Here is a 26561-nt window from a genome sequence, read left to right as displayed (position 1 = left end):
AGGGACGGCGGCAAGGAAGGGCGCGAGCCATTGGCGGGCTCGGGCGGAAGGGGGCGTGGCTCCGGGAGGACCCCGCGGGGTGGGGGGTCAATGGCTGCGGAGCTGGTTGCGCTGCGGACGTAGCTGTAGCTGGGCCGGTAAGTGCGGCTGGGGCCGCTGCCGCGGGAGTCGGCGGGGAAGCTCCCGTCGCCCCTTCGGGCTCCGCCGCCCAGGCTGGGGGCACCCTGCTACGGCCCCCTCCGCTCCCTCCCTGCGTTCGGTAGCCGGGGCAGGGGCCCTGCTGCTGATGCCGCCGCCGTCGGTCGGTTCTGGCGTGACCCCAGCTCCGAAAGGAGCTCCCCCTTTTCCCGCCGGGACTCCGCTCCCAGTCCCTCGGCCTGGCTTGGGGCGCGGCTCCGGCTCATGGCTCCAGGCGGTAAGGACCTAAGAGCTGCCCTGTGTTGGGACAGGCGCGGGTCGGTCTTGCCCAGTTCCCCGCGTCACGCGGGCAGGGAGCAGTGCCGAGAGGAAGACCGACCTGAGTCTGCCCAGGGAGAATCAATCCACCATTCCTCTCACTGGCAGCCTCCAGTATTTCAGGTATGATTCAGATGCTGTCTCCCCACCTCCTGTGCTCAACGCCTACTGATGCCCCTTTCCCCCAAGCGGTACCTTTTTGAATCTGCTTCCCCAGCATCTGGTGGTAGTGCCACACTTTAATGACACACCGTGTGAAAACCAGCTTCTTTTGTTAGCTTTAAGCTTACTATCAACTTGTTTTATTGTGTGACGCTTTGTTTTTGTATTCTGAGACATAGTAAATAATAAATCCCTATTTATTTTCTCTTCACCACTTAGTGTTTTGTCAGCCCTTCTAATGGCGCCCCTCAAGCATCTCTCTTGTACACCGGACAGCCCTGTTCTTTAATCTTTCCTCTTATAAAGCTCCTCCATACCATGAATCATCCTTGTAGTCCTTTAGACCTTTTCTAGTTCTTGTATGTCTGTTTTGAGGTGTGGGGCCAGAACTGGGCAGTGTGTTCACGGTGTGGACGCACTATGGATTTATAAAGGGGAAAGATGATACATTCCATTTTGTTCATAATTCCCTTCTTAATAATCCCACTTGGTTTGACTTTTTGATGACTACTGAGTACTGAGCCGATGTTCTCAGTGAACTGTACACAAAGACTGTCCTGGTCAGGCTGCGATTGCCAGCCTGACCATGCCAAAATGCTGTGTGCGCATCTGAGAGAATCTACCCCTGAGGGCTGGCGTTTTCACGGATGCCATGGGCTATGTCTGTGCTTGTACTGAAGACAAAGAGATGCACCAATATATCAGTTGCATATTGGATCCACACCAATAACAGGAAAATTAACATTAACAGCAATCGGCTTTCTTTGGCTGATATGTCACTGATAAATGCCATGTGCATGCGCACAGCCACAGCATGCACACGGCCAGGAATGCAGCTCGGCAGCTTGGAGAGCAGCATCTGGCTGGTAAGTCTGTGGGAGGGGGCGCAGATTGAGGCCCCCACAGTGAGGGAGGTGTGCGGGCCAGGCCCCGAGCCCGCCCTCGTCGCCATGCGCGGCAGTGATTCCGATCCCATTCTGGCCGCCATGGGCAAGCCGGGGGCGAACCGGGGTCATACCGGACCCGTCTCCGGTGCACGCGGGCTGTGGCCGTCAGCCCGGACACGCGGGGTGGGAGAAACCGCCGGATGGTTTTGTGCACACGAGTTAGAATTAGTCACGGAGGTGTAACGGTTGATTGAAAAGATTGTTTACTTACACCCAAAGATGGTATCGGTGTAGGCTGGATAAGTTTCCAGGCACAGCTCCCGCTTGAACCCTCGTTGGAGGATTCTGACAAAACGATTGCTCCCACGGAGTTTGCTAGGCTCCACGGGTCCGGTTAAGTTGAATTCGAAAAGTTTCCCCGGAGCTATTCAGGCTCCACGGGTCCGATACGTTTTCCCCGGAGTTTGCTAGGCTCCGTGGGGTCCGAAATTATAGGAAAGGGATACGTCTAGGATTGCGCTCGGCGACGGGGAGAGGCGAGAAGCGAAAGCTCTGTAGGCTCGGCTCTATTGCCTCTCTCTGCCTGCTTAGGGGAGGCGCACCGGATCCGCGAGGGTCCACAGCGCTTGAAGATCTTCACACAGAATATCTCTCTCTCCATCCTCCTCCAGCTTGGGCGGAAATTACCCAAGCCTTATGTACGGCTAGCAAGCCAATCGCTAGCCGCCACGTGTGCCTAAATTAGGAGTCAGCCAATAACATGGCGTGGACTCTAATACAAATGGCGGGAACTTCTTTGCGGCGAGCATCACTAAGATGTAAAAGGAATGCACACTGCAAAGAAGCTGTAATTTGGCGGGAAATCCCCCGTTGCACCAGAGCTCCCTCTAGCAGCAGAGAGCTCTACCATGCAAAGAAAGCGACAAAAATGGCGGGAAATAATTTAGCGGTGCCGAAGCGCGCACACAAACAAAAAATCACAACTTTGGGTTGTGACAGGAGGGAGTCGGGCAGGGGCAGATGCTGCCCAGCCAGGGCGGTGAATGGAACCCAGGGCCAGGAACAGAACGGAGCCACAGGCAGGTGCTCTGGGGGCACCGGGGGGCGCAGCTCCCTGTTGCTGTGCGTACCCCAGGGGAGACATGGGGGGGGGGGCATGTGCCCCCTGGATTTGTGCATGGGGCAAGGTTGAGCTTTCTCCTGCAGACAGTGCCAGGGGCTGCACACCAGCCTCTTTCCAGCATGGGTGGGCTGGGGCTGGGGTGGGTGGTGGCAGCAGTGCTGGGAGGGGTGACTGGGGAGCTATGGAGAATTTTGGGGTAGTATAGCCCCCTACGTCTCCCTCTAGTGCCACCCCTGCTCAGGCACTCCGCTCTGCTGCCTTTCCCTTGGGAGCCCAGCACTGGTACATGTCCCATGCTTACCCTGCAGCACAGGGCTCCCGACAGAAAGGCAACAGAGTAGAGTGCCCCAAGCAGGGTTGGCACTAGGGGGAGACTTTGGGGGCTATAGCCACCCCACCCAGCCCCACCCCTGGCCCCAAGCCAACAGCAGGCATCCTGCCCTCGCTGCATGCACAAATCCAGGGGCAGGGGAGGCATATGCCCCCCATGCCTTTCCCAGGGGTGCGCACACAGTGAGAAGTCACCTTCACTTCTTACATGAGGATAGAGAAACGAACTGATCTTAAACGTAAGTTTTCATAACAGGAACCACCACTTCATAACTCACCACACGTTGAATTTCTCCTACTCCTATCTCACTTTGTTTACTGTGAATTATAAATAAAAATCACTCCTAGTACGAGGGAGTAAGTACAAACACAAGAGGACATTCTATGAGGTATGGGCAACAAAACAACAAAAAAATTAACCTGTTGAATTAATTGCCTTTAAGATGTCATATAGGCTCAGAGTTTTTGCAGGGTTTCAAAAACAAGTGGACACATGCATAATTTATAGTAATAAGAGTTTTCAGGGCTTTTTAAATTGGAAAAACTCATGCTTCAGGACATACACCAATCTCTTACAAACAGTTGGGGGAGGGGGACAGAACTTCTGGTACTGACAACTTATACTAGATTGGGAGTATGAGAGAAACCTGTTCCCTGACTATAATTTACATTACTTGGTCAGTTGCAGGCCACCCCTCCACTCCCAGAGGCACAGACCTGACCCTAAATTGGGGGAAAAGCAGGTGGTGGTTCAGTCTGGCTGACTTCAGTAAAATTCCCTGTAGGTTTCAGAACTGTTGCAATGCTTGGAAAAAATAATCATTTCTGAAATGAAAGAACTTTGAAGTCTGGTACTTGGTGATTTAAAAAACTGCTTACTACTTGTACATGCATCTTGAAATAAGCAGGTGCCAGATCAGGTGTAGAGGGCACAGGAAAGCTGGCTAGAACCCAATCTTAAACATCGCATAAGTGAATCTTTGCTTTCCCCCAGAGAAAGGCTTCTGAAGTGTTAGAGAAGAGGAACGATGCTGTGCAGTGACATTCAGTCCCAGCCAGATAGATCCAAACTACCTCGATGCATAAAAGTACTGAGATGCTTTGGAACAGCATGACTTTTCTGCCTCAAGCTGCATTTCAATAAAGTAGAGATAATATTTTGAATCCAGTCACTTTTCTCCAGAAAAAACTGTAACAGGAATTTGCTCTGAAAAATATTGCAGTGATCAATACTAGTGCTACATAAGCATCACTGGTATCAGGCTTGATTCTTTTACTTGTCATTGTTTGACAGCTCATCTGGATAATATTACTGAACAAGTTTCAGCACTTCACAGGAAAAATGTGGAGAAATCAATATACATTTTTTAGCTGATCCAGTGTGTTGAATAGATTTGGTCCAGTAAATAACAATAAATAAAAGGTAAAAGCAGCATCTCTCATCATTAGTATTACAAATGCAGGCTAGTTGTATTTCCACCAGTCTGGGGAGTTTTCGGAGGGAGAAAAGAGTGAACTTCATATGCTGGCATCTAAATATACGGGCATTCTGAGTGCAAAAATTTATTTTATCTTGCTGCAAAATGGAAAAAACTTTATAAAAAGATGTAATTTTTTTCACTGAAAAATGACATTTTGTATTTCTGTTTTTGCTTCAGGATATGGCTGTCAGGTGAGATGGCATCTGCTGGAATGGTTTTCAATCATAATTTGCATAATGATTCTGAGAATTATGTCCTATGCAACGTCACTGTTAAGCTGAAACACCACTTGAAAGAATATTTTTGATAACCATTGTCAGCAGAAGAAGGTCATCTTTTGTTAATAAATTGACTGTCTGAATGCAGCAATTCTATTTAGTATGATGAGCCTGGGACGGATGTATTCCCTTGCAAAAGATTTTAGTCCTTATGAAATTACTGGGTTCTTTCTGCTTCACTGCTCTTTAACTCTCCCACATGTACAGGCCCTTTTTCACCATTGCATCTGAGCCCTTATCCCTTTCTAAATAGGGTCCTGAGATGCAAGGGTTGCACAGCAAGTTTTGTTGCTTATGGCAGTGAGAAGTCACCTTCCCTTCTTACATGAGGATAGAGAAACGACTGATCTTTCCAGAAAGGGTCCACTGGAAATAGGCACATATTGTGGAAAACCCCAGCTCAAGTGGCTTAAAGTTTGACAAAGTTATAAGCAATAATAAAAGCAAGTTATAAGTATGAGGCAACTTGAATGGGTGGTGCTACTATGATATGTAGGGTACAGTATCATGTTTGAATGCCCACTTAGAAATTTGTCCTTTGCCCTTTTAAATTTTGTGGCTACTTGAAAATGCACACTTCTGGGCCTTCTCAGAGCAAATACAGTATCCATTTATATCTCGTATATCTATTATTTGGGAGCTGTGTATGGAGATCTGGGAGAGAATGGAGACCTTATTACAAAGCTATCTCTATTTCCTGTGTGTGGTTCTCAGCTGAATTTCCATATTATATTGTTATTAAGCGCTATCAAAACACTATCACAGTTCATACCTTGTGGAATCAAACTCAGTCTTGAAAGACCTGTATGGCTTATAAATGCAGCAGGGATACTTTTTCAGAATACACCCATCTTGTGCATCTGATGCAGTCTGGTCCCCAGTATTATTTTGCAAACTTATTACTTTCTTTGCACAGGCTGTTCCACAATGGAAGGGGGAGATGGCACTGCTGATCTTGTGATCAACAAGAGATTTGTGTCTGAATCGGAGCTAGACGAGCGGCGTAAAAGAAGACAGGAAGAATGGGAAAAGGTTCGGAAACCTGAGGATCCAGAAGGTACGAGGATAATAGCTTAGTAATTGCAGGAAAGAGATCTAAAGAATTATTTAGTTTTCTTCACAAAAAAAAAAGGAGCCAACAGCTATGCTTCTGAGAACTTAGAAGAACCTTAAGTTATGGAGAAGATCCATGTTTGCTTACTAAAAAACAGTTAAAAGTCTAATATACATTCTTGTCTCTTGTCCCAGAATGCCCAGAGGAGGCTTATGATCCACGTTCCTTATATGAAAGGCTGCAAGAACAGAGAGAAAAGAAGCAGCAGGAGTTTGAGGAACAGTTTAAATTCAGTAAGCACCAGCAAGTTGTTTTAAGCTTAAATCCAGAGAACTGCATGCTGACACTTAAACAGCTTTGTGATATACCTGGCTAGGTGGACATACTTTTCCCTCTTGGTTTGTTATAGCACAGTTCTGAATAAAATCATAATCTAAGAGCAAGTAAATGGACTGTTGCAGCTGCACATGCTGAACTTGTTTGCAGCAAGATGGTACATTTTAATCGAAACACATGGTCCTGTGAAGTATAGAAATATTATCCTCATTTTACAGAGAAAGAAGCTGAAAATTATGTCAGTTAGTTGCACAGCTAGAAATTGAACCCAGATCTGACTCCCAATCTGGTACTTTAAACAAAAGGCCATCTCTCCCCTACTTATTAGTGTGAATCACTAAGAATTATTTCTACCAGTTATCATCCTTCCTAGCCAGGACCATTTGTATACAAACATTTCTCAATAGTTGTAGTGCTCTAACAAATGTTTTAAAAGCAGTCTTGTGGAATGTGCTAGGTTCTTCATAAGGTAGATATTCTAGTTTCCATCAACTATTAAAATTGCTTTAGTTTTGAGAAAAAAATAAACATCAGGAGAATAATAGTTCTAGGGGCAATTGAAGCAGGGGGAGTTTGCCTAAAACTTTCACTTGCTGTTATATCCATCCAAATAAGGTTTTTGTTTTTTCTGTTGTAACCTTACAAAGAAGTTTACTGCATTCTCTTCATCTGGACCTGATTCTAGAAATCAAGTGTTTGCATAGTAAATGCTTACAGCAGGGGCATCAAATCTAGCCGCATCATCCAGCCCCTAGTGCTGGCTCCACATAGAGCCAGTGCAGGACCACCCTCTCATGTCAGATCCAGTGTCTGCTCCAGCTGGTCCAGGACTGCACTACATTGCTGCCTGCTCTGACCATTCTGGGACATGAGCTGCATGCGGCACCCACACTGGCCATGGACAGCACAGGTTCCAGAGCAGGCATTGCGTGTGACAGAGTGGGTGCTGGACCCAGTATTTAGGGTGGAGGATGTGTCCCTGCCCATGCCAAATGTGACACCTACCCCAGCTGGTCTGGGACCCATGCTGCATGTGGTGTGCCCCCCCAAGCAGGTACCTTGTGTAGCTCGCATCCCAATCCAGCCAGTGTGCACCATGGTGCAATCCTGGACTGGCTGGTGCAAGCACCATGGGCACTGGATCCAACACAGTGGGGGTGGCGGGGAGGGTCCATGGGCCTGGCCCCACACAACTGATTCAACCTGTAGACTGGTCTGGAGCTGCTTACCTGGCCCATGAGACCAGATGATTTTGACACCCCTGGCTTACAGGTTTTCTCATAGTTGGAATGCTTTTTGGGAAGGAGGTGAGGAGGGGTTACTCAACTGAAGATCAGTTTTGGGCTCCAAGATGTTTACTTTATCAAATGATTAAAATTATTGATTTTCTGAAACCGTGGCTAACAAGCAGGATGCTGCAATATCCCCTCTCCTGCCTCACTGGAGTTCTGTGACCTCTAAAGCAGGCAGGAGGGCTGGCTCATGGCATAGCCCTTTTCAGTCTGAAACATCTCTGTCTCTCTCTTTAAATACAGAACACTTGTCAAATGAAAACTGAACTGTTGCAGATAAGAGAAATGGGGAAAAAAAAGCTTTTGGATCTGTCCAATTCTCTCATTTTTAGCAGTTTATTTTATAAACTGAACAGAACAAACTTTATTAATAAAGGCATATTTGTTTCCTAAAACACTGCATACACATATACATCAAATGGTAGACAGCTGAAGATATTACTGTAAGGCTTTATATAACAGAGAAAAGAGCAGAATTGTTCAGAAGACCTTACTGTCACAGATTGCTTAATCTGTTGGAGTTTGTCTTCATTGCAGCAGGATTAACCTTTGAAAAATGCAAATCCACTACTGCTGTCCACAGCTTTCTATGAAGATACTTTACAGATCTTTCAACTGTTATTGTGCTCTTCTAAATTTTCTCTCTGAACAGGCATTGTACTTGGGGTGTCTGTAGATAAATGGAAGTTCTCAGTTCTTTGGTCTTGTATGTATTAAATGCTTGTGAAAGATGTTTATTACATGGAACGATAGTGAACTCTGCTAGCCTAGAAGGAATCTTCTTATAGAAATATGAGGACTGCAGCAATGCATGCCTCATACCACTGCCAGGAAAATCACCTCCCCAGCTGCTGAGATCTCCTCTAGAATTGAGAGCTTCTCTTTGGTTTCCTTGCCTTTTGAGTCTGGGCCACCTCAGATGCCACTGCCCCCAAGTGTACCAGTTGTGAGAGTTCCACTAGGAACTGACTGAGAATCCATTTGTTTTATATTGACCACTAAATCCACCATCAGACAGCCACAGGGAGCTTTTCCCCTCTGGATCACTAAGACAGAATTCTGTTGTTGCTGAATTACGTGGGATTTGTTGGTTTAGGGCAGGGGCAGGCGATTATTTTGGGTGGAGGGCTGCTTACCCAGTTTTGGCAGGCTGTTGAAGATCGCATGGGTAGCCCCACCCCTTGACAGGTGCCTCGCCCCCTGGTTACCATCTTGGGACCAACGTCCCAATGTCTTGGGACCAATGTCCCAGGGCCAGCACTGGTGGGGCCCAGAGCGGGGCACAGGCCAGCAGGGGTCTGTGGAGGCGGGCTGGGCTGCACCAGCAGGGAGATGGGGGAGCTGGCCTGGCTCCATAGAGCCCGTCAGCTGAGACCCCGCGCTCCTGACACCCTGCTCTGGACCCCACTGGCACTGGCCCTGGGACATCGGTGTGGGCCCTGTGCTCCCACTGGTTCCCCACCCATTCACACCCAGTGCCCCTCAGCCCCATGGTACAGGCCAGGGGTAGCATTCAGCCCCAACCCCCTGCTCACCAGCAGGGAAGAAGCTGGTGCTGAGTGTGGGGAAAAGGGGCCCCTCACCTGCCCCATGGTCAGCGCCCGCGCTGCAGGCGGTTACAGCCCATGCGGGGCTGTCTGGAGCAGGCACAGGCAGCCCCCTGCGGACTGCAGGCGGCTGCAGCATGGGGCACTGGCCATGAGGTAGGCAAGGGGCTGCTTTTCCCCACGCTCAGCACCAGCTTGTAACCCGCCCCACTGCCAGCCTGGAGAGGGGGGGGAGAGAGAAAGCAGCAGCCACTTTGAGGCTGCCTGGGGCTGCCTGTGCCTGCTCCTGACAGCCCCGAGTGGGCTGCGAGTGCCTGCAGCTCGAGGTGCCGGCCATGGGGCAGGCAAGGGGCCGCTTTTTTCTGCGCAGGGAAGGAGCTCAGGGAAAAGCTGAGCATGGGGAGGGAGTGGCCCCTCCCACGCCCAGTGCCCCACATTGCAGGTGCTTGCAGCCTGCGTGGGGCTGTCCAGAGCAGGCACAGGCAGCCCCACACGGGCTTCAAGCAGCTTCAGCACATGGCACCGGGCATGAGTGGGGAGGGGCCGCTTCCCCCACACCGTGCTCCTTCCTTGCCTGGCGTCCCCCCGCCTTACCTGAGCTTCCCGCACCGGGGCAGCCACATGATCCCAGCCCAGAAACCCCTGCTGGGGCTTCCTGTGGGGCGGGCAGGCCCACTGTTGTTGGAGCCTGCTGCGCTTCCCCTGGGTCCTGCTGCCCTTGGTTCCTGTCATTTTTGACAGGAACCAAGGGCAGAGAAATATAAATTTTCTACCTTTTTTTTTAGAGACCCTGCAGGCTGAATCCAGCCCGTGGGCCGTATTTTGCCCAACTGTGGTCTATAGACTAAGGGGGCACATCTACACGTGTATATCAATGCAACACAAAAAACTCTGGTGCCTGTTGCACCAGAGTTTATCGCTCCTGGGTACCATGTGTACGCGTGTGCCCAGGACTGCAGCACATTGAGCTGGGTCAGAGCAACCCTGAGTGGCAAGGAGTCAGGGGGGTCAGCCTGCCAGCCTGGGGCTGCTTCAACCCCACTCAGTGTGCTGTGGAGGGGCTAACTGGGGCACAAGGGTGCTCTAGTGTGGGGCTAGCTGGCAGGCAGTCCCCACACTGAAGCACCCTCATGCCCCAGTCAGTCACATCAGTGTTTGCACATGTGGTGCTGCAGAGTAAAATAACTCAGCAGCAGAATAATACTTGTATTTAAAAGTACCACATAAGCATGGAAAATTAGGGTTGGAAGGGACTTCAGGATGTCATATGGTCCAACCCCCTGCTCAAAGCAGGACCATCCCCAACTAGATAATTTGAGCCAGGACTCTGAACCAGGCCTTAAAAACCACCAAAGATTAGGATTCCATCACCTCTCTAGGTAACCTGTTCAGTGCTTCACAACCCTCCTAGTGAGAGAATTTTTCCTTATACCCAACCTAACTCTCACTTGCTGCAACTTGAGACCTTTACTCCTTGTTCTGTTATCCGCCACCACTAAGAACAGTCCAGCTCCATCCTCTTTGGAACTGCCCTTCAGGTAGTTTAAGGTTGCTGTTAAATCCCACCTCAGTCTTCTCTAAACTAAAAGCCAGTTCCCTCAGCTGCTCCTCAGAAGTTATGTACCCCAATCCCCTAACCATTTTTCTTGCCCTCTGGTGGACTCTGATTTGTCCATATCCGTTCTGTAGCGGGGGCCCAAAACTGGACATAGCATTCCAGATGAGGCCTCACCTGTGCCAAATAGAAGGGAAGAATAACTTCCCTCAATCTGCTAGCAGCTCTCCTACTAATGCAGCCCAGGATGCTGTTAGCCTTCTTGGCAACAAGGGCACACTGGCTCATATTCAGCTTATTGTCAAAGTGGACAGTTACCCCCACTGTAACCCCCTTGTCTGCAAAGCTACTGGGTCAGTTCCCAGCCTGGTGTCACGTGCAAATTTGCTGAGGGTGCACTCCATCCCATCTTCCAGATCATTGATGAAAATATTGAACAAAACCATTCCCAGGACTGTCCCATTGAGCATTACACTTGATACCAGCTGCCAGCTAGACATTGAGCCATTGACTACTATCCTCTGAGCCCGATGCTCCAACCAGTTTCCTTATCTACGCAATAGTCCATTATCCAGCCCATACTTCCTTAGCTTGCCTGTGAGAATGTTGTGGGAGACAGTATCAAAAGCCGTGCTAAAGTCAAGGTATACCACATCCACTAGTCTCCCCGCATCCACAGAGCCAGTCATCTCATCATAGAAGGCAATCGGGCTGGTCAGGCATGACGTGCCCTTGGTGAATCCACATTGGCTGTTCCTAATCACCACCTTCTCCTCCAAGTACTTAGAAATGGATTCCTTAAGGACCTGCTCCATGGTGTTTCCAGGGACTGAGGTGTGGCTGACTGGCTACCCTGCTGCAGTTTATTAGTTTACTCCAGCCTACTAGCCCTGCACACATAGACAGTGAGATGTTTACTGTGGAGCCAATTACTGTATTCTGCAGTAAACATCTTGTGTAAATGTGCCCAGGGAGTAGCACTGTATGTTTTAAACATGAGGGCTAAAACTTAACTTTTTGCAGAAGTTTGTCTTGAATTTGATAGTAATTGAATTTGAAGTCACTCCCATTTCAAAGAGTGGCTTAAGTGGGTTTCTCAGGGCTTGCCCTCAAGGTAGTATAACTCAGGCCTATGAGGTACAAAAGTACAACCCTCTTAATATGCAAAGTCACAAATCCTCTGAAGGAATTAAGTGTTTACTGGGGGGAAAAAATAGCAAAATTGAGCAAGTTGTGACTAAAAAGAATTTCCAGGGTGACCACAAAGACAGAAGACTTTTTGCCCTAAGTTTTTCATTAGCTCTTTAAAAGTGTGTGGCTGAGAGTTAGTCCCCTTTGCATAATAGATTTAAAAGAACTTTCTAGAAAACTCTGTGTACCCTACATGGAAGAGCAGATAAGTTGCAATTCTAAAAATCTAGGAGAGGCTAAGCATGTTGAGAGTATTTTAGTTTTCACTGTTCTTATAAATGCAACTGTGTGATAGGGTATGGGCTGCTTTCTTTAAAAATACAGAGCCTAGCTTGACAGTTCTTGAATGTTTGGGAGCTCAGCTTAGTTAATATGCAGTCTTATTGTCTGGGAAATATTTTTGCTTCTTAGTTATAAAACCAGTCAGGTCAGCGTGCAGATTGTTTTCAGAAGGGTTAATCTTTGGAAAGGTCCATTATGTAGTTGGCACAGCAATGTTGTGTGGTCATTGGGACACATGGTGTCAGCAGCAGCCCTGGGTTCTAATCCTTACCTGGCCTGTGAGTATGTGCCAGTCTTTTTTTTAACCCCACTGTGTCAGTGGTGTTAGAACTTCTGTAAAATGTGGATTAGTATCTACTGTTCCTAAAGCAATTAAATGGAAAGTGTTATAAAACTGTCATTCCCTTAATTCTTCATTCTCCAAGTTTCCTTAATATCCTTTCTAATAAATATGCATTGGTTTGGTTTTTTTCCAGAAAATATGGTAAGAGGCTTAGATGAAGATGAAACAAATTTCCTTGATGAGGTTTCTCGGCAACAAGAGCTAATAGAAAAGCAACGAAGAGAAGAAGAACTGAAAGAACTAAATGAATATAGAATATCCTTTGCACTGAAATGGCTGGTGTCTTAGCTCAGTGGTTTTTTCCTGTGTAAAAAGTTATAGTTTTAATATGCTGCAGTCAAACTTGCCACGTGTGGCCTTTTTTCAAAGCAATGTTTCTGTATAGCAAGAGGTAGAGGGTCTCCTCTAAAGTTTACCTTTGTTCTCACTACAGCTCTGTCAGTATTTCTGGTTTAGTGCATCTTCAGTATTTCCCTATTTTGTGGTTTCCTAATAATTGCCATTGTATTATGGTAAGTGTGAAATATAATGAGAAAGCCTGTCCTTTCTTTATATGCACCCTCTATCCCTTTAGCCTATGCCAGGGGTCGGGAACCCTCGGCACGAATGCTGAGCATGGCACATGAGGCCATTTTGCTTGGCACGCCACAGCCAGCCCTGGCTTTGGGTAGCTGCTGCCAGCTGGGAGCCCGGGCTCCTCCCAGCAGGGCTTACAACGTCCCAGCTGCCTGTTGGGAGCAGCCCGGGCTCCCGGCTGGCAGCAGCTGCCCAGAGCCGGGGCCAGCTGCAGCTGGGAGGCTGCAAACAGCTGCGCCAGGCTCCGGGATCAGCTCTGTACCAGCACGTGCACCCACGCCTTGGAGCGGGCAGTGGGAGGGGAGGGGCCTGAGGCTCCATGCTGGCAGCAGCTGCACGGGCACCTCAGAGCGGGCTGCACTGCCCCACTGTCCGCTTTGAGGTGCACACGCAGTCACCACCAACACGGAGCTGATGCTGGAGCTGCGGAGCCTGGTGCAGCTGTTTGCAGCCTGCCCACTGCTTGTTGCAGCTGCCCAGAGTCCAGGCTGGCTACAGATAGCTGCGCTGGGCTCCAGAACCCTGCTATCACCTCTGTGCCAGGAGTGGGGCAGAAACCGGAGCTGCACTGCCTCAGGCCCCCCCCACTCCGAGAAGCAGGTGCACATGCTGGTACAGAGCTGATGCTGGAGCCCAGCACAGCTGTGCTGCAGCTGGCCCCTGCTCTGGGTAGCTGCTGCCAGCCAGGAGCCTGGGCTGTTCCCAGCAGGCATTTGGGATGCTGCAAGTCCTGCTGGGAGCAGCCTGGGCTCCTGCAGCTACCCAGAGCCGGGGTAGCTGCTGACAGCCACAGAGCCTGGGCTGGGGGGCAGGGAGGTACAGGGCTAGGGGGCAGGGGCACAAGCAGGGCATCCTGCCATGTTTGCATTTTCTTATATATGGATGATTCTCTCTTGTCTGGTCAGTTTCGACAGAGAGAATTATTTGTAAGAAATCAAGTGTGGTACAAATTCTAGTGCACTTAGAACTGGAAGAATATTAGATATGGGAGCAGGTGGAGGTGAGATGACACAAGGAGTGTCAAAATACTATAAAATTACACTAAGGTAAATCAAGAGAAGTAGAGAATCAAGCTGAAGATTTTTTTTTTCTTTTGCGGTAAAAAAAAAAACAACCCCAAAAAGGTCTCAGTTAACTATTACAAGGTAGTGCTTAACTGCAGATTCAACGCTTAATGGCACCCATGTCCTTTGCATATTTTCTGGTGTGGTGGGATGGGATGGGTGGTACTTTGCAGATAATCTTTTACAAATGACCCAGTACAGTTACAACTGAGAGAACTTCATGTGGGATGTAGTTGGCACATGCTGTAGAATTGTTTCCTTGACTTATTGGGACTGATGCTGAATGGGATATATTTACCCTTTAGCAGTACTTCCTTAGGGTCTGCTGGATGCTAAGATATGCATGGCAAATCTGTGCTGTGAAAACAACTGACCACACTAGCTGGGTCAAGCAGGTTCAATAGTGAATCCTGCTAGCCTAGAAGGAATCTTGTTTTATGCCTTAGCTAGACAACACACTAATCCCTGAAACGATTGGGATATTTTTAGGTATTGGTAAAGTTATCTTTTTATAGTCTTAAAGGCATGGGGGACAGGAAGGGGGCATGGTATATCCACTGTTACGAATCACAGAATTCATTCTGCATATATCTGTTGAATGCCATCAGTGAGGATTTTTAGTATTCAGCATGGGACTTGGGAATTTGACAAGCAGTTTTGAGCATCTTGGTAATTTTCAGACTCTACATCTGTATGAAACAAGGTCACAAAACTTGTAAAATAGCTCATCTCTACCTTAAATTCTTTTAGGTGCTATTTCCCATTAACTACAAATAATTTCTGCACCATTAACTATCAATAGGCAGTGCCCATACATTTTGGACAATATAATTGTATACAAACATGAAGGAGGTTAATTGCTCCAGAGTTCCTTCCAGTCTAACAAGCGGACAGAAAATGTTGCTTCTTTTATTGTTCCATGTGAATTTCTCAATACAAGCTCTAATTTAAACTATCTAAAGGCATTAAGTCTAGGTTATAGACATCTACCAATAAATGGATTAAATATGCCATGCTGCGCACACATTCCTAATTGCTTAACAGTCCAGAAGTTGTTTTAAAGGGGAAAAAGTGTATCCCAGCTGATAGGACATTTGTCCACAGAAGCATTGCTTGAAATGGTCTTCATGGGATTGACTTGGACAAATCAATTTCCATGGATAACAGTGGGAAAGGGTGCCAATTATGGGTGGACAAGGTTCTTTGGGTGAATCTGATATTTTAGTTCAGCTAATTCTCTTTCTAGATGAGGAGTTAATTTTTTAAGTTTCTCCTTAAATCCTACCACTTTTTGAATGAGACTGAGAGTTTCCTGTTGATATAGAATGCTGTAAGTTTTATTGGAGGACCTACTAGCAGTTCTAGTACATGAATCTGCTAATTTCAACAACAACAAAAATTGCTCATCACAGGTCTAGTTGCCTAATTAAGGCATAATACAACAGTGAACCTCCTACCCTGATAAAAAAAAGACAAAAGAAACCACATGTTGCAACATGACACTATTCAGAAGTGTTAGGACATGCAAGTATTGAGCTAGTGTTGTTTGCTTTGTAGCCACAGGATGGCATCATTATACTATGATTTAAAAAACTAGCATGCTGTAGAGAGGCATAAGTCACAAACATGACATAATAGTAGAGCTGTGCAAAGCTTCGGTCCCTGATTCGATTTGGCAGAGATTCAGTCAGGTTTGGTGACCAAATCTCTGAATCTGAATTGAATCAGAGGACCCTTTAATCTCTCCGAATTGAATTGGGACCCTCCGAATCAATTCGGAAAGGTTCGGCGATTCGGACATAGACACAGCTTTAAATGTTTTTTCTACATATCTCTAGGTAGCAGGCAGTTTGTGAGTGCTGCGATGCTGTGGTGCATGGAGCGTCCCACAGGAGCACGGGGGGCTCACCAGTGCACTTGACAGCAGACCTGGAAGTGGACCAGAAGCACTTCTGGTCCACTTATGGGTCCACTGGGGAGTGCATAGCCCCACACTCCCGTGTCCCCCCAGCTTGGCGACTGGTGCATCCTGGGTCTGAGGGGACACCCAGGGTCCCCCTGTAACCAATCGCTGAGGCGCGAGGGGGATGTTCCAGTGCACTCCCCAGCGGACCTGGAAGTGCTTCTGGTCCACTTCCAGGTTCACTGCCGAGCACATGGGGGGGCCCTCCCCCACACTCCTGTGGGACGCTCCGTCTGCCCCAGCATTGCAGCATTCACAAACCACACTGGTACCTCGAGGTATGTAGAAAAAACATTTAAAGCTGTCTATGTCCAAATCACTGATTCTCTGAATCAGCATCGAATCTTCAGATTTGGATTCAGCCGTATCGAATTGGGGACAGTGATCCGAATTGATTAATCGAATCGCTGTCCCCAATTTGGGCCAAATCCAAATCAAATAGGGCCCGCTTTGCACACCCCTACAAGACAGGGTTAAGGACAATTAACATATCTCTGGACAATAAAGTACAAATCAGGGGGCAACCCCTTGTTAAACTTTAAGTTCAAGTTTTTAAAAAGTGCTGGGAGATCTTGAGCCTACTGTTTAAACAAAGTGTACAAGAACTTTGGTATACCCTAAAATTGAGTATTTGTGCATCTGTTGCCACTGCATTGATTTGCCCTGCCAAATCTAATTTTCCTTTTCCTGGGTGTTCGCTGCAACAGGTGATAACGTATAATGGTTTATGAACTTGGATTTAGGTATTTTTGTGGTCAGCTCATTCACAGAATTGGAGTCAAAGTGTTTGCAGAGGTATCAGTTTTGAACTGAGTTAAGGATGCCATTTGCAGGGTTTTACCTTTACCTTTAAACTCAAACTGACCTCCTCCATGGGCAGCAAAACAGATTGGTATTTGTGCAAAGTCCTGGGTGTGGCTCAAGACAGAAAGGTCTTATTCCACACACACACAACCCCCCTGCCCTCCTTGCTCCCTGCAGCCAGACTATCCATCTCAGGCAGGGATTCACCTGCAACCCACTTTGGTAAGTTTTAGGCTAGCTATTGCCTCTGAGGATATTACTGAAATTTAATAAAAGTTTAAAAACTTACCCTCTGCTTTACCAGCTTTTTTAAAAGAACACATGTCAAGGGAATAGCTCCTAAGGTACTGGCAGCATGGCTTCTTGGTTCAATGCAAACTCCCCCCCCTTGTCTTCCTAGAGCGGGGATGGGCAATTATTTTGGGTGGAGGGCCGCTTACCGAGTTTTGGCAAGCTGTCGAGGGCTGCATGTGTAGCCCTGCCCCTTGACAGGTGCCTCGCCCCCTGGTTGCCATCTTGGGACCAGAACTCTCGCCCCCTGACCTTTGCCACCAGAAGTCCCTCCGCTCCCTCTTCCGGAAGTCAAAACCCCTTGCTGAAAAAAGTACATCTCAGAACCAGAAAAGTACCAAATTGTATTCTAAAAGGCGAAAATCTAAAACATTCATTAATTTGATTTCCAAAAATATTTTTGCCCTGGTTTACATGCGTTCGTGTAGTGTACACAGAGGTGACTGCACAATAGCTTAAAATGAAGTCTTACGCTTGTATATTGTGGGAGCTTGGGTGTGTGGGGTGAGGGAGCATGTGGGTGTGTGTGGATATGTGTGGTGTGGGTGGGTATGGAGTTTGTGGGGGGATGTGTGGTGGGGTGGCTGGGGTATGTGAGAGGGTGTGGGGGTCTGCATGTATGGCAGTGCAAAGCAGGGTGTGGGTACATGTGTATGGTGGAGTGTGCATGTGGGACTCGCCCTACAAACACACACACACACACACACACACACACACTCTACCCCTGCCTACTCTCTCTCTCTCTCTCTCTTCCCCCCTCCCCCCCACCTGTCTGCACACACCCCCGTACCAGCAGGACCCCATGCTCCCTGGTCCGGCCATGCAGCTGGGAGCCAGGTGGTGCTGGAGCAGGGCAAGGGTAGGAAGCATGGAAATGGCTGTGGGTGGGTGGGACTGGGCTCCTGCCTCCTGCTGCTAGCTCCCCCTGGGTCCTACTTCCCCTGGCTCCTGTTGTCTTTGACAGGCAGCCAGGAGCAGATAAATATTTTCTAAATATTTTAGGGGTCCCGCAGGCCGGATGTGGCCTGCGGGCCATATTTTGCCCACCCTGGTCCTAGAGTAACCAAAGAGCAGTTTCTGCTGTGTAGTGTACTAATGTAGTCTTTTTCTACCCACAAGTCCTCCAGGAACAGGCTGGGCACCAAACAACTCTAAATGGAACAAGTTAAAGTAGTTTTCACATTCTCTTATGACTATTAGGTGCCTCCTAAACACATTCAAATAAGCTTGTTCAGGTGGAATACGAAGCACCACAAATGAACTGCGATCTGCCACTGTCAGCAGGCTAAACTGGATGTAATGCTGAAATGCCTGCTCTCTTCATTTCTCAATTCCCAAATGATCCTTAACCCTTAACTCACAGCACTCTCACTAAAGTGGGGGTCAGCGCAGACCCAAAGAAGGAAGCAGAGAAGAAATTGCCAATGAAATCAGTGGAAAACAAGAACAGGTTCTCTCAGGCAAAGCTGTTGGCAGGAGCTGTGAAACACAGGAGGTTAGTTTCACACTTCTATAAATTCACAAAAAAAGGAACAGAGTTAACATTATAGAGTTAGGCAGGCCAAAAACTGCCTCCAGAAGGTTGTCAGAGGTGTGAACCTTACTAAAGGGGAACTAGCCTGTTTCCATAAGCTCTCTTAAGCTGTGGGGAAAACTAAAATGATTCAAACCAATAAGCCAGTGAGAGGCAAAAGGAAAGCCTTTGTTGTTCTAGGACTGTGCTGGTGTCATGAAATTTTATGCTTAGATCTGGAACCAGCCAGTTTTCTCCATCTTACTCACCTAAAAGTACTCTATTGTGACTTTGTTCATGCAACTATTACTGATTCAGATTTGCATAGTATATCACCTTATCTACACCTAATAATATTGCATAGTTTTGCAATATAATTGTGTTTGGGCTTATTTTGGTTTAAAGAAGGTGACTTGTATGAACTTGATTATGAAGGTATTGAGCAACCTTTCTGCACTCTCCACCAATTTATTTACATGAATACTGATGTGGCAAAGCCTCTCTACAATCTATGAATCCATGAATCCTTTGGATAGAGTCGGAAGGGACCACAATGGATCAGCATGTCCGACCCCCCTGCCATCCTTAATGGACTGGCCGACGCCAACATCTTAAGGGATAGCCAGCATGGGTTTGTTGCGGGTAGGTCTTGCTTGACCAATCTCATTTCCTTCTATGACCAGGTGACCTATCACCTGGACAAGGGAGAAGAGATTGATGTCATATATCTTGACTTCAAAAAAGCCTTCGATCTGGTGTCCCATGATCGCCTCTTGGAGAAACTGGCCAATTGTCGCCTTGGGTCCTCCACGATCCACTGGCTGGAAAATTGGCTCCGGGGTCGGACCCAGAGGGTAGTAATTGATGGAAGTCACTCATCATGGTGTCCTGTGACCAGTGGGGTCCCCCAAGGCTCTTCCTTGGACCCATACTGTTCAACATCTTCATTAATGATGTGGATACTGGAGTCAGAAGCGGACTGGCCAAGTTCGCCGATGACACCAAACTTTGGGGCAAAGCATCCACACCAGAAGACAGGCGGGTGATCCAGGCTGACCTGGACAGGCTCAGCAAGTGGGCGGACGAGAATCTGATGGTGTTCAACACCGATAAATGCAAGGTTCTCCACCTTGGGGAAAAAAAACCCACAGCATCCTTATAGGCTTGGCAGTGCTGTGTTGGCTGGCACTATGGAAGAAAGAGACTTGGGGGTCACCATTGACCACAAGATGAACATGAGCCTGCAATGTGATGCGGCGGCTAGTAAAGTGACCAAAACGCTGGCTTGCATCCATAGATGCTTCTCAAGCAAATCCCGGGACGTCATTCTCCCCCTGTACTCGGCCTTAGTGAGGCCGCAGCTGGAGTACTGTGTCCAGTTTTGGGCTCCACAATTCAAAAAGGATGTGGAGAAGCTTGAGAGAGTCCAGAGAAGAGCCACGCGCATGATCAGAGGTCAGGGAAGCAGACCCTACGATGACAGGCTGAGAGCCCTGGGGCTCTTTAGCCTGAAAAAGCGCAGGCTCAGGGGTGATCTGATGGCCACCTATAAGTTTATCAGGGGTGACCACCAGTATCTGGGGGAACGTTTGTTCACCAGAGCGCCCCAAGGGATGATGACTAGGTCGAATGGTCGTAAACTACTGCAAGACCGTTTCGGGCTGGACATAAGGAAGAATTTCTTTACTGTCCGAGCCCCCAAGGTCTGGAACAGCCTGCCACCGGAGGTGATTCAAGCGCCTTCTTTGAACACCTTCAAGATGAAACTGGATGGTTATCTTTCTGGGATCCCATGACCCCAGCTGACTTCCTGCCCTTTGGGCAGCGGGCTGGACTCGATGATCTTCCGAGGTCCCTTCCAGCTCTAATGTTTATGAAATCTATGAAATCTCTTCAGAAATTTCTGATATCTGGGTGGATATTTTATTCCCAGTACTACAGTAATTTTATTTGTGTATAATCTTGAATGTTCAATAAGCTCACTTACACGTTTGTCTGAAATTCTTCTTTCAACACACGACATACAGCTTGCCTAGGCTTTTAACATAGCAGGAGGGAAATAGATGTTCACTTGCATTCAAAGCTATTTTTTTCCCTTCTTAATCTGTGGCATTCAAGTAGCAGATTCTGGAAAAGGAACTGGCATGTTTCTTGATGGCACATCAGATGGTTGCAGATGGCATCTATTTGAAGACAGCATCTCAAAATTGACATGTCACTGCCTTGACATGAAGTCATTTTCTGCAGTCAGTCACTTTGTTTTCCATTTCAAACTGGCAAAGATCAAATAAGGATCAGTTCAGCATCTCCAGGCTTTATTGCCTGTCCTTGCAGCATCTCTGAGCTTTATTGCCCATCTTTGGCAGTAGCTGGACATGTGTTATTGGAAATTTATTCCATGACTAACATTTTGGCACAGAGATAATTTTAATTTCCAGTGCCACTTCAAATGAAAGGGAAGAGCCCGTGGTAGCATTACACTGCTGCCTAATCAGCCTATTTCGAATATGGGATATCAAAAAAGTGTTCCCCCATTGGTAGCAGAAAGCAAGAACATAGAGGAAGAGCAGTGCCTAGTTCATTAAGCAGAGGATGGCTATAGAGTTCTCTGAGTGTGAGTATTTGGAGCGCTTTCAAAGCAACGCCCTTCTTCCTCCCCTCCTCCCTCATCCACCATGCTCTAAAGTACCCTTTGGAGTTGAAGAAAGAACACTTTTTTCCTGCTGAGAACAACACCACATCAGAGTTTTCATTTATGCTGAATTGATTGGGGTTCTCCATATATTCAGGAATTGTCTAAATTTTTACAGAATTATTGCTCTAGGCAGGTGGGGAGCCTTACAGTCAGTGCTGTGTTGCCATGCATTGATTCTGGCTTTGATTCACAGACCCGAGTTTCTAGTCCCTGACTTGGCAAGGGATAGATATGTAGTGTAGACAATATGCTGGAAGTCTGAATGATCTTCAGCAATCCATTCTAGGACCATACAGCAATCCCTGCCAGGCCCCAATTAACAGCAAAGTTAGTACCACAGATCAGTGGGGCTAGTATTCAATTTAGTTCAAGGCAAATCTGGCTTTATAATTGTGTGGTAATAAAGTGGATGCTGCTGTCTAACCAGACAGTTCTACATTTTTACAGTTCAGAAGGTGGAAACAGCGTGAAGAGATTGAAACTAGATACTGACCATGATGATAAGAATCAAGGTATGTTCTGGCTTTGAAGTGCAGTATGCCAAATGCTCTTTATCTGTGAGTCTCATTGATTTTGCCAGTGTTGCATCTATTAGGAAGTCTCATCTTCAGACTCAAAGAAAAAGAAATGAGCCCAACTGGACTGTGGGGTGTATACAGACCATAATGGTTTTATAGCATGTCAGACTTAACTACAGGTTTCCCTCACTTTATGTGGGTTCTGTATGTGTGAATTCATTCTTATGCGATGAGCTTTTTTATAACAAAAATTTGTTATATGCGAAATAAATTCGCTCTTATGCAATCGGTGTGGTAGAAGCCCGTAATCAGTTGCTTTGTGTAGTGCATTGTGGAAGTGACGCACACCAAAATATAGTTGCCTGGGTGGATCAGTGCTCCTTGCTAGTTGTCTGCAACACGTGTTTCTATAGTTGCCAAGATAGCCATCCCCATTATGGCTTCTAAGCATCCTGCTAGCTTATCTCCTACCTCTTTCCCTGGTCCATCACCACCCTCTCCACACCAACTAAACATTCACTAGCACCCTGTGCTTGTGTGTACTGTCTGCTGTTGGTGAGTACCAAAATTGTCTTGTAAAAGTGGTAGAAATGGGTCTGGGAGCCAGTATAGTTGAGGTCTTGGAACATATCCCTATTTGTTACATTGTAAAATGGGTTCCCTTTATGCAAATTTGAATTATGCACCATTTTCCAGGAATGCATGCAGCATAAAGCGAGGGAAACTTATACTTTGTATAGGAGAAGAGATGTCATTACAGCCACTGGTTAACCTTGCAGCCACTTTAAGCTTAAAAATGTGCATGTGCAGTCTTGGTTCAGACAAGGCTCCTGTGCTATGACAGTATTGGCCATGTATAACTGCAGTGCTGTATGTATTGGTCAGGCTGCTTTTCAAACAGCCAAGGGATATTTGGCTGCTGTATGGAAACACCCACCTCTCAGCTAGCAGTTGCCCCTGGCTTTTCTGGGGGTGAAATTTAGGGCTTGTCCACACTGTCTCCATCGTGAGCCTAGGAGTATTGCCCAGAAAGATGGCTCCTCCACTCAGCCCTACTTATTATGTATGTGCCAAAGCTCCAAAAATAGGGAGTGTAGCATATTCATTATGGCTCCAAGAATGTGTCCAGAGAGCTGCTCTCTGCCATGTAACTTGTCATACATCCAGGGTTGTGCTGAACTACCTATGCTACCTACTTTCCATGCTTTGACTTGCATTGAGCAGAAGCAAGTGAACAGTCCTTGGTGATGCTCCTTGGCTCACTTTGAGATAATGCAGATGTGCTCCTAAAGTCTCTAGGATTTTTTAGTCTCCTTTTGCTTTAGTGCTTTTATGAAACTATGTAAAATACCATCTTGTATAGCAGGTCTCCCTGCCACAATCTGTAGCAAGTATAAAACTCAAATTCAAGAAAAAAGCATAGGTATAAAATGGAGCAGAAATACCTATTTGTAATGAAGAATTTATTGCTCTAGGAAAGGTAACAATGAATCACTAACCACTCAAGATGATGGGCAGTTCCAAGAGTGAAGGTTATATCAGTACTAGTACCCCTTTTTTTGGAGAAGCAGTGTTCATTCACAGGTGCAGGCCAGTTGGGTTAACTTTGTGGATATATAACTTTAATTCTTGGGATTATCTGACTTGAGTGGTTTGATATTTGAGGGAAATAGAGGAGTTGCATTTAGCTCAAAAGATCCTGAGAGACTCTTGGTTTGAGGCCTGGACTCGAGGCAGTTTGACTTGACAGCTGTTTCCTTCACAAAAGGTGTAATTTTTTTCTGGACCAAGCAACTATAGGAGACTAATCTCTGGAGCTTCAGTCTCTTTGGGTCTCGCCAAAAGAATTCTCATAATAAAAGCATCTTGCAATGCCTATGGGGAAGCACACAATTATGCATAAAGCTGTTAGGTTACTCCTTTATATTGACTTGCCTGCTCTTTAAATCTTGAGCAGATACACGAAGTGCGACTTAGAAATCATAGAGAAATAGGGCTGGAAGGGACCTCCAGAGGTCTTCTAATCCAACCCCGTGCCTGAGGTGGGATCTTCCCTATTCAAATCCATAATCTAAACACTTTGTAATTACCATCAACCCTGACAGCACAAGACATAATAACCTAACAGGTAAAGCAGGGGAATCACAGCAGCCAATGCCCTGCTTCTATAAAAGGTTACCTTGATGTGTCAATCGTCAGCTGTTCTTGCACTGTTTGGGAACTAATTTGGTTTTTGTCATCCAAACTGAAAGGGAAAATAAGGACTTCCTGCACTTTATTTTTGTATTTATTTATTTTTGTTATTATCATCTTACACTTCCCAATTAACATTTCTGTTCTGTGCCCTGACAGTGGGCAAGCAGAAAGAGGTTCAGGTTAGATTTTGGTCCTGACAGTTATGGCTGCAATTGACTTACTCCATTTTTGCAGGGGTATTTTGATAGTAAGCTAAAGTTTTGTAACTACAACCCAAGACACATTCTAAAACTCCATCTGTTCAATTAATTCTTTTTTTCCAGCATTCGGAAAGCTAATTAGCTATGGAAGGTGGGAGAGCAATGGAATAAAGCGATCTCCTACCTAGTTACTATATGGCAAAATATTTCAATTATATGGAGCAGAACCATTTATTTTTATTTAGTGAATGTAGTGCCTGTGACATGCATCAGGCAGACAGCCTCTATTCACAGTCCAGGGCTAGATTTGAATTAAGAGATGAAAAGCTCCATATTCCTTTATTAATCCCCATAGAGATCCATACAGTCTTTCCTGCTGGAAGAAGCTTTAGCGTAGCACAAAGCCACTTTATTTGTAGTAGCTCAGGGAATGTTCACAGTATTCAAATTACAAAACCATGTGTATGGCATGCTGCTATTTTGATGCTTGTATACTGGTCCGTAGCTGCTAGGGCAGACAAGCATGCTTCTGCCTTTTGGCAACTAATGGTTTTAATGTCTTTCAGAAAAACCATCTTGTGTTCCGCTTGGGAGCAGCTCAATGAGTGGTTCTTCAGTCCACTGTCCCTCGGCAGCTGTGTGCATCGGTATCCTGCCTGGCCTCGGAGCCTACTCAGGAAGCAGTGATTCTGAGTCCAGCTCAGATAGCGAAGGCACTATTAATTCCACTGGAAAGATTGTCTCCTCTGTCTTTCGTAGCAACAGCTTCTTTGATGGTCCATAACAAAATCCCTCCATGTTAATGTACACAGGGTACCTTCCAAAGCCGTATAGGATGCTAGATGCATCCTTTCACACTAGGCTTACCCTTCCTTGCTAACCTCTCAAACTTTAGCCTTCTGGTACCCTCCAATAATATCAAAATTAATTGAAGCTATTTCTCTCCTCCCTGCCCTCCCCCAAATTTCTTCCATTTCTGGGGTGCAAACTGAGCCCATTTTGATAGGTTTCCAACCTAAAACAATGAGGGAAAATACTGCTATTGTAACATGAAGGTGGGGGGAGGAGAGAGCCTTTAAAAGTTGTTATGCAAAGTTTTTTCCTGGTGATCTCAGTTTTATGAAGAGACTAAAGGGTGCAAAGCATGCACTTGGCCATTTCTACAGGACTTCAGTGCTTCATGTGTTCTGTTTTAAAATGTCATTTTTATTCTGTATTTCAGAAGTGGGGGCAGAATAAAATTCAGGCAGATGGTAAAATTGTAGATTGCCATGACACTGTAAAGAAGTTTTAGTGTTAGACAATTAAAGAAATTCTGAATGCATTCTTATCCTGTCTCTTGCCATTCATAACTTTTCACTGGCAAGTCATTCCTGTTCCATTAAGCAGTGCTAGTGTGCTCAGTCCCTTCCCATGACTGTGATTACAAAGGACAACACTTGCCAGTACCCTATGAAGAGGAGATAGCAACACACAATCCTTCCTCTGAATAGACAGGTCTTTCCAGAGAATAGACTTTTTGAAGCAATCAAATTTTGCTGGTTTAGCACAAGCCTTTTCCCCCTCCTTCCTCCTCAGGTACCTTTTAACAAAGCAAAATTATTCAGCTTTTCACACTTCTACCAGAATTGGTGGTGGCTTAAAGCAACTTTTGACTGCAGACTATTACTGTTGTTCAGAAGAAATGTAAGTGAATGGTATGTGCATCTGAGATGCACTGTGATGCTTGGCAGGACTTGTATTGGGGTGTGGGAAAGACAAATACTTCAGTAAACATTCTTATGGGCATTATGAACTAGGAAGCCAAGCATGAGTCCAGCTCATTCTTCCCCACACCAAGGGGAAGAAATAGATTCAGGGCTCCTGAGGCAGCTTTCAGAGACCATAAAAGCTAAAGAGGTGGTAGTCATGGGGGACCTAAACTACCCAGACATCTGCTGGGAGATGCAGACGGCGAAGTCCCACCGTTCACGCAGGTTTCTAACCTGTGTACAGGACCTCCATCTGACACAGGAGGTACATGGTCCCACTAGGGGGAATGCCATACTGGATCTGGTATTGGCAACGGGGGATGACATGGTAGGGGACCTACAGATCAGTAGCCATCTGGGGGACAGTGATCACCTAATAATAGAATTCTTTATAAAACGTCGAGCGAGTAAGGTAACTAGTAGGGTGAAAGAGCTAGACTTTAGGAAAGCTGATTTCAATGAACTCAGATGATTAGTCAAAGACGCACTGCAGAGTAGGAGTTTTGAAGTGATGGGAGCCCAAGGGTGGCTGTGCCTTAAGGAAACGATCCTTCGGGCACAAAGCAAGACGATCCCGATGCAAGGGAAAAGAGGGAAAGGGGCCAGGAGGCTTCCTTGGCTGACCAGAGAAATCCAGGGCAGCCTAAGGGCCAAAAGGGGAACACATATAAAG

General features: G+C 46.5%; 1 protein-coding gene across 3 annotated transcripts; it reads left to right on the top strand.

Moving 5' to 3' along the window:
* Positions 1 to 31: 31 nt before the first annotated feature.
* Positions 32 to 25461, top strand: PSME3IP1 (proteasome activator subunit 3 interacting protein 1). 3 transcript variants are annotated; one of them, XM_059713662.1, is made up of 7 exons: positions 33 to 137; positions 5634 to 5774; positions 5966 to 6064; positions 12451 to 12573; positions 18378 to 18510; positions 21671 to 21735; positions 24704 to 25461. In XM_059713662.1, the coding sequence occupies exons 2-7, from the start codon at positions 5645 to 5647 to the stop codon at positions 24919 to 24921; spliced, it is 768 nt and encodes a 255-aa protein (XP_059569645.1). In that variant the 5' UTR covers positions 33 to 137; positions 5634 to 5644; the 3' UTR covers positions 24922 to 25461. The 3 variants fall into 3 exon arrangements, with proteins under 3 accessions (XP_059569647.1, XP_059569645.1, XP_059569646.1); XM_059713663.1 differs by lacking the exon at positions 33 to 137 and adding an exon at positions 475 to 579; XM_059713664.1 differs by lacking the exon at positions 5966 to 6064 and having other exon boundaries at positions 32 to 137.
* The last annotated feature ends 1100 nt before the right edge of the window (positions 25462 to 26561 follow it).

Source organism: Alligator mississippiensis, chromosome 10 (assembly GCF_030867095.1).
Source record: "Alligator mississippiensis isolate rAllMis1 chromosome 10, rAllMis1, whole genome shotgun sequence".
Taxonomy (NCBI): Eukaryota; Metazoa; Chordata; order Crocodylia; family Alligatoridae; genus Alligator; species Alligator mississippiensis.
This window is presented reverse-complemented; position numbering and strand designations above follow the sequence as displayed.

What these genes read in the sequence shown, in the direction of transcription:
- PSME3IP1 (XM_059713662.1), top strand. Translation starts at nt 5,645, where the DNA reads ATGGAAGGGGGAGATGGCACTGCTGATCTTGTGATCAACAAGAGATTT. An exon ending in GAAACCTGAGGATCCAGAAG is followed by an intron (nt 5,775 to 5,965) that starts GTACGAGGATAA and finishes CTCTTGTCCCAG; the next exon opens with AATGCCCAGAGGAGGCTTAT. An exon ending in TGAGGAACAGTTTAAATTCA is followed by an intron (nt 6,065 to 12,450) that starts GTAAGCACCAGC and finishes GTTTTTTTCCAG; the next exon opens with AAAATATGGTAAGAGGCTTA.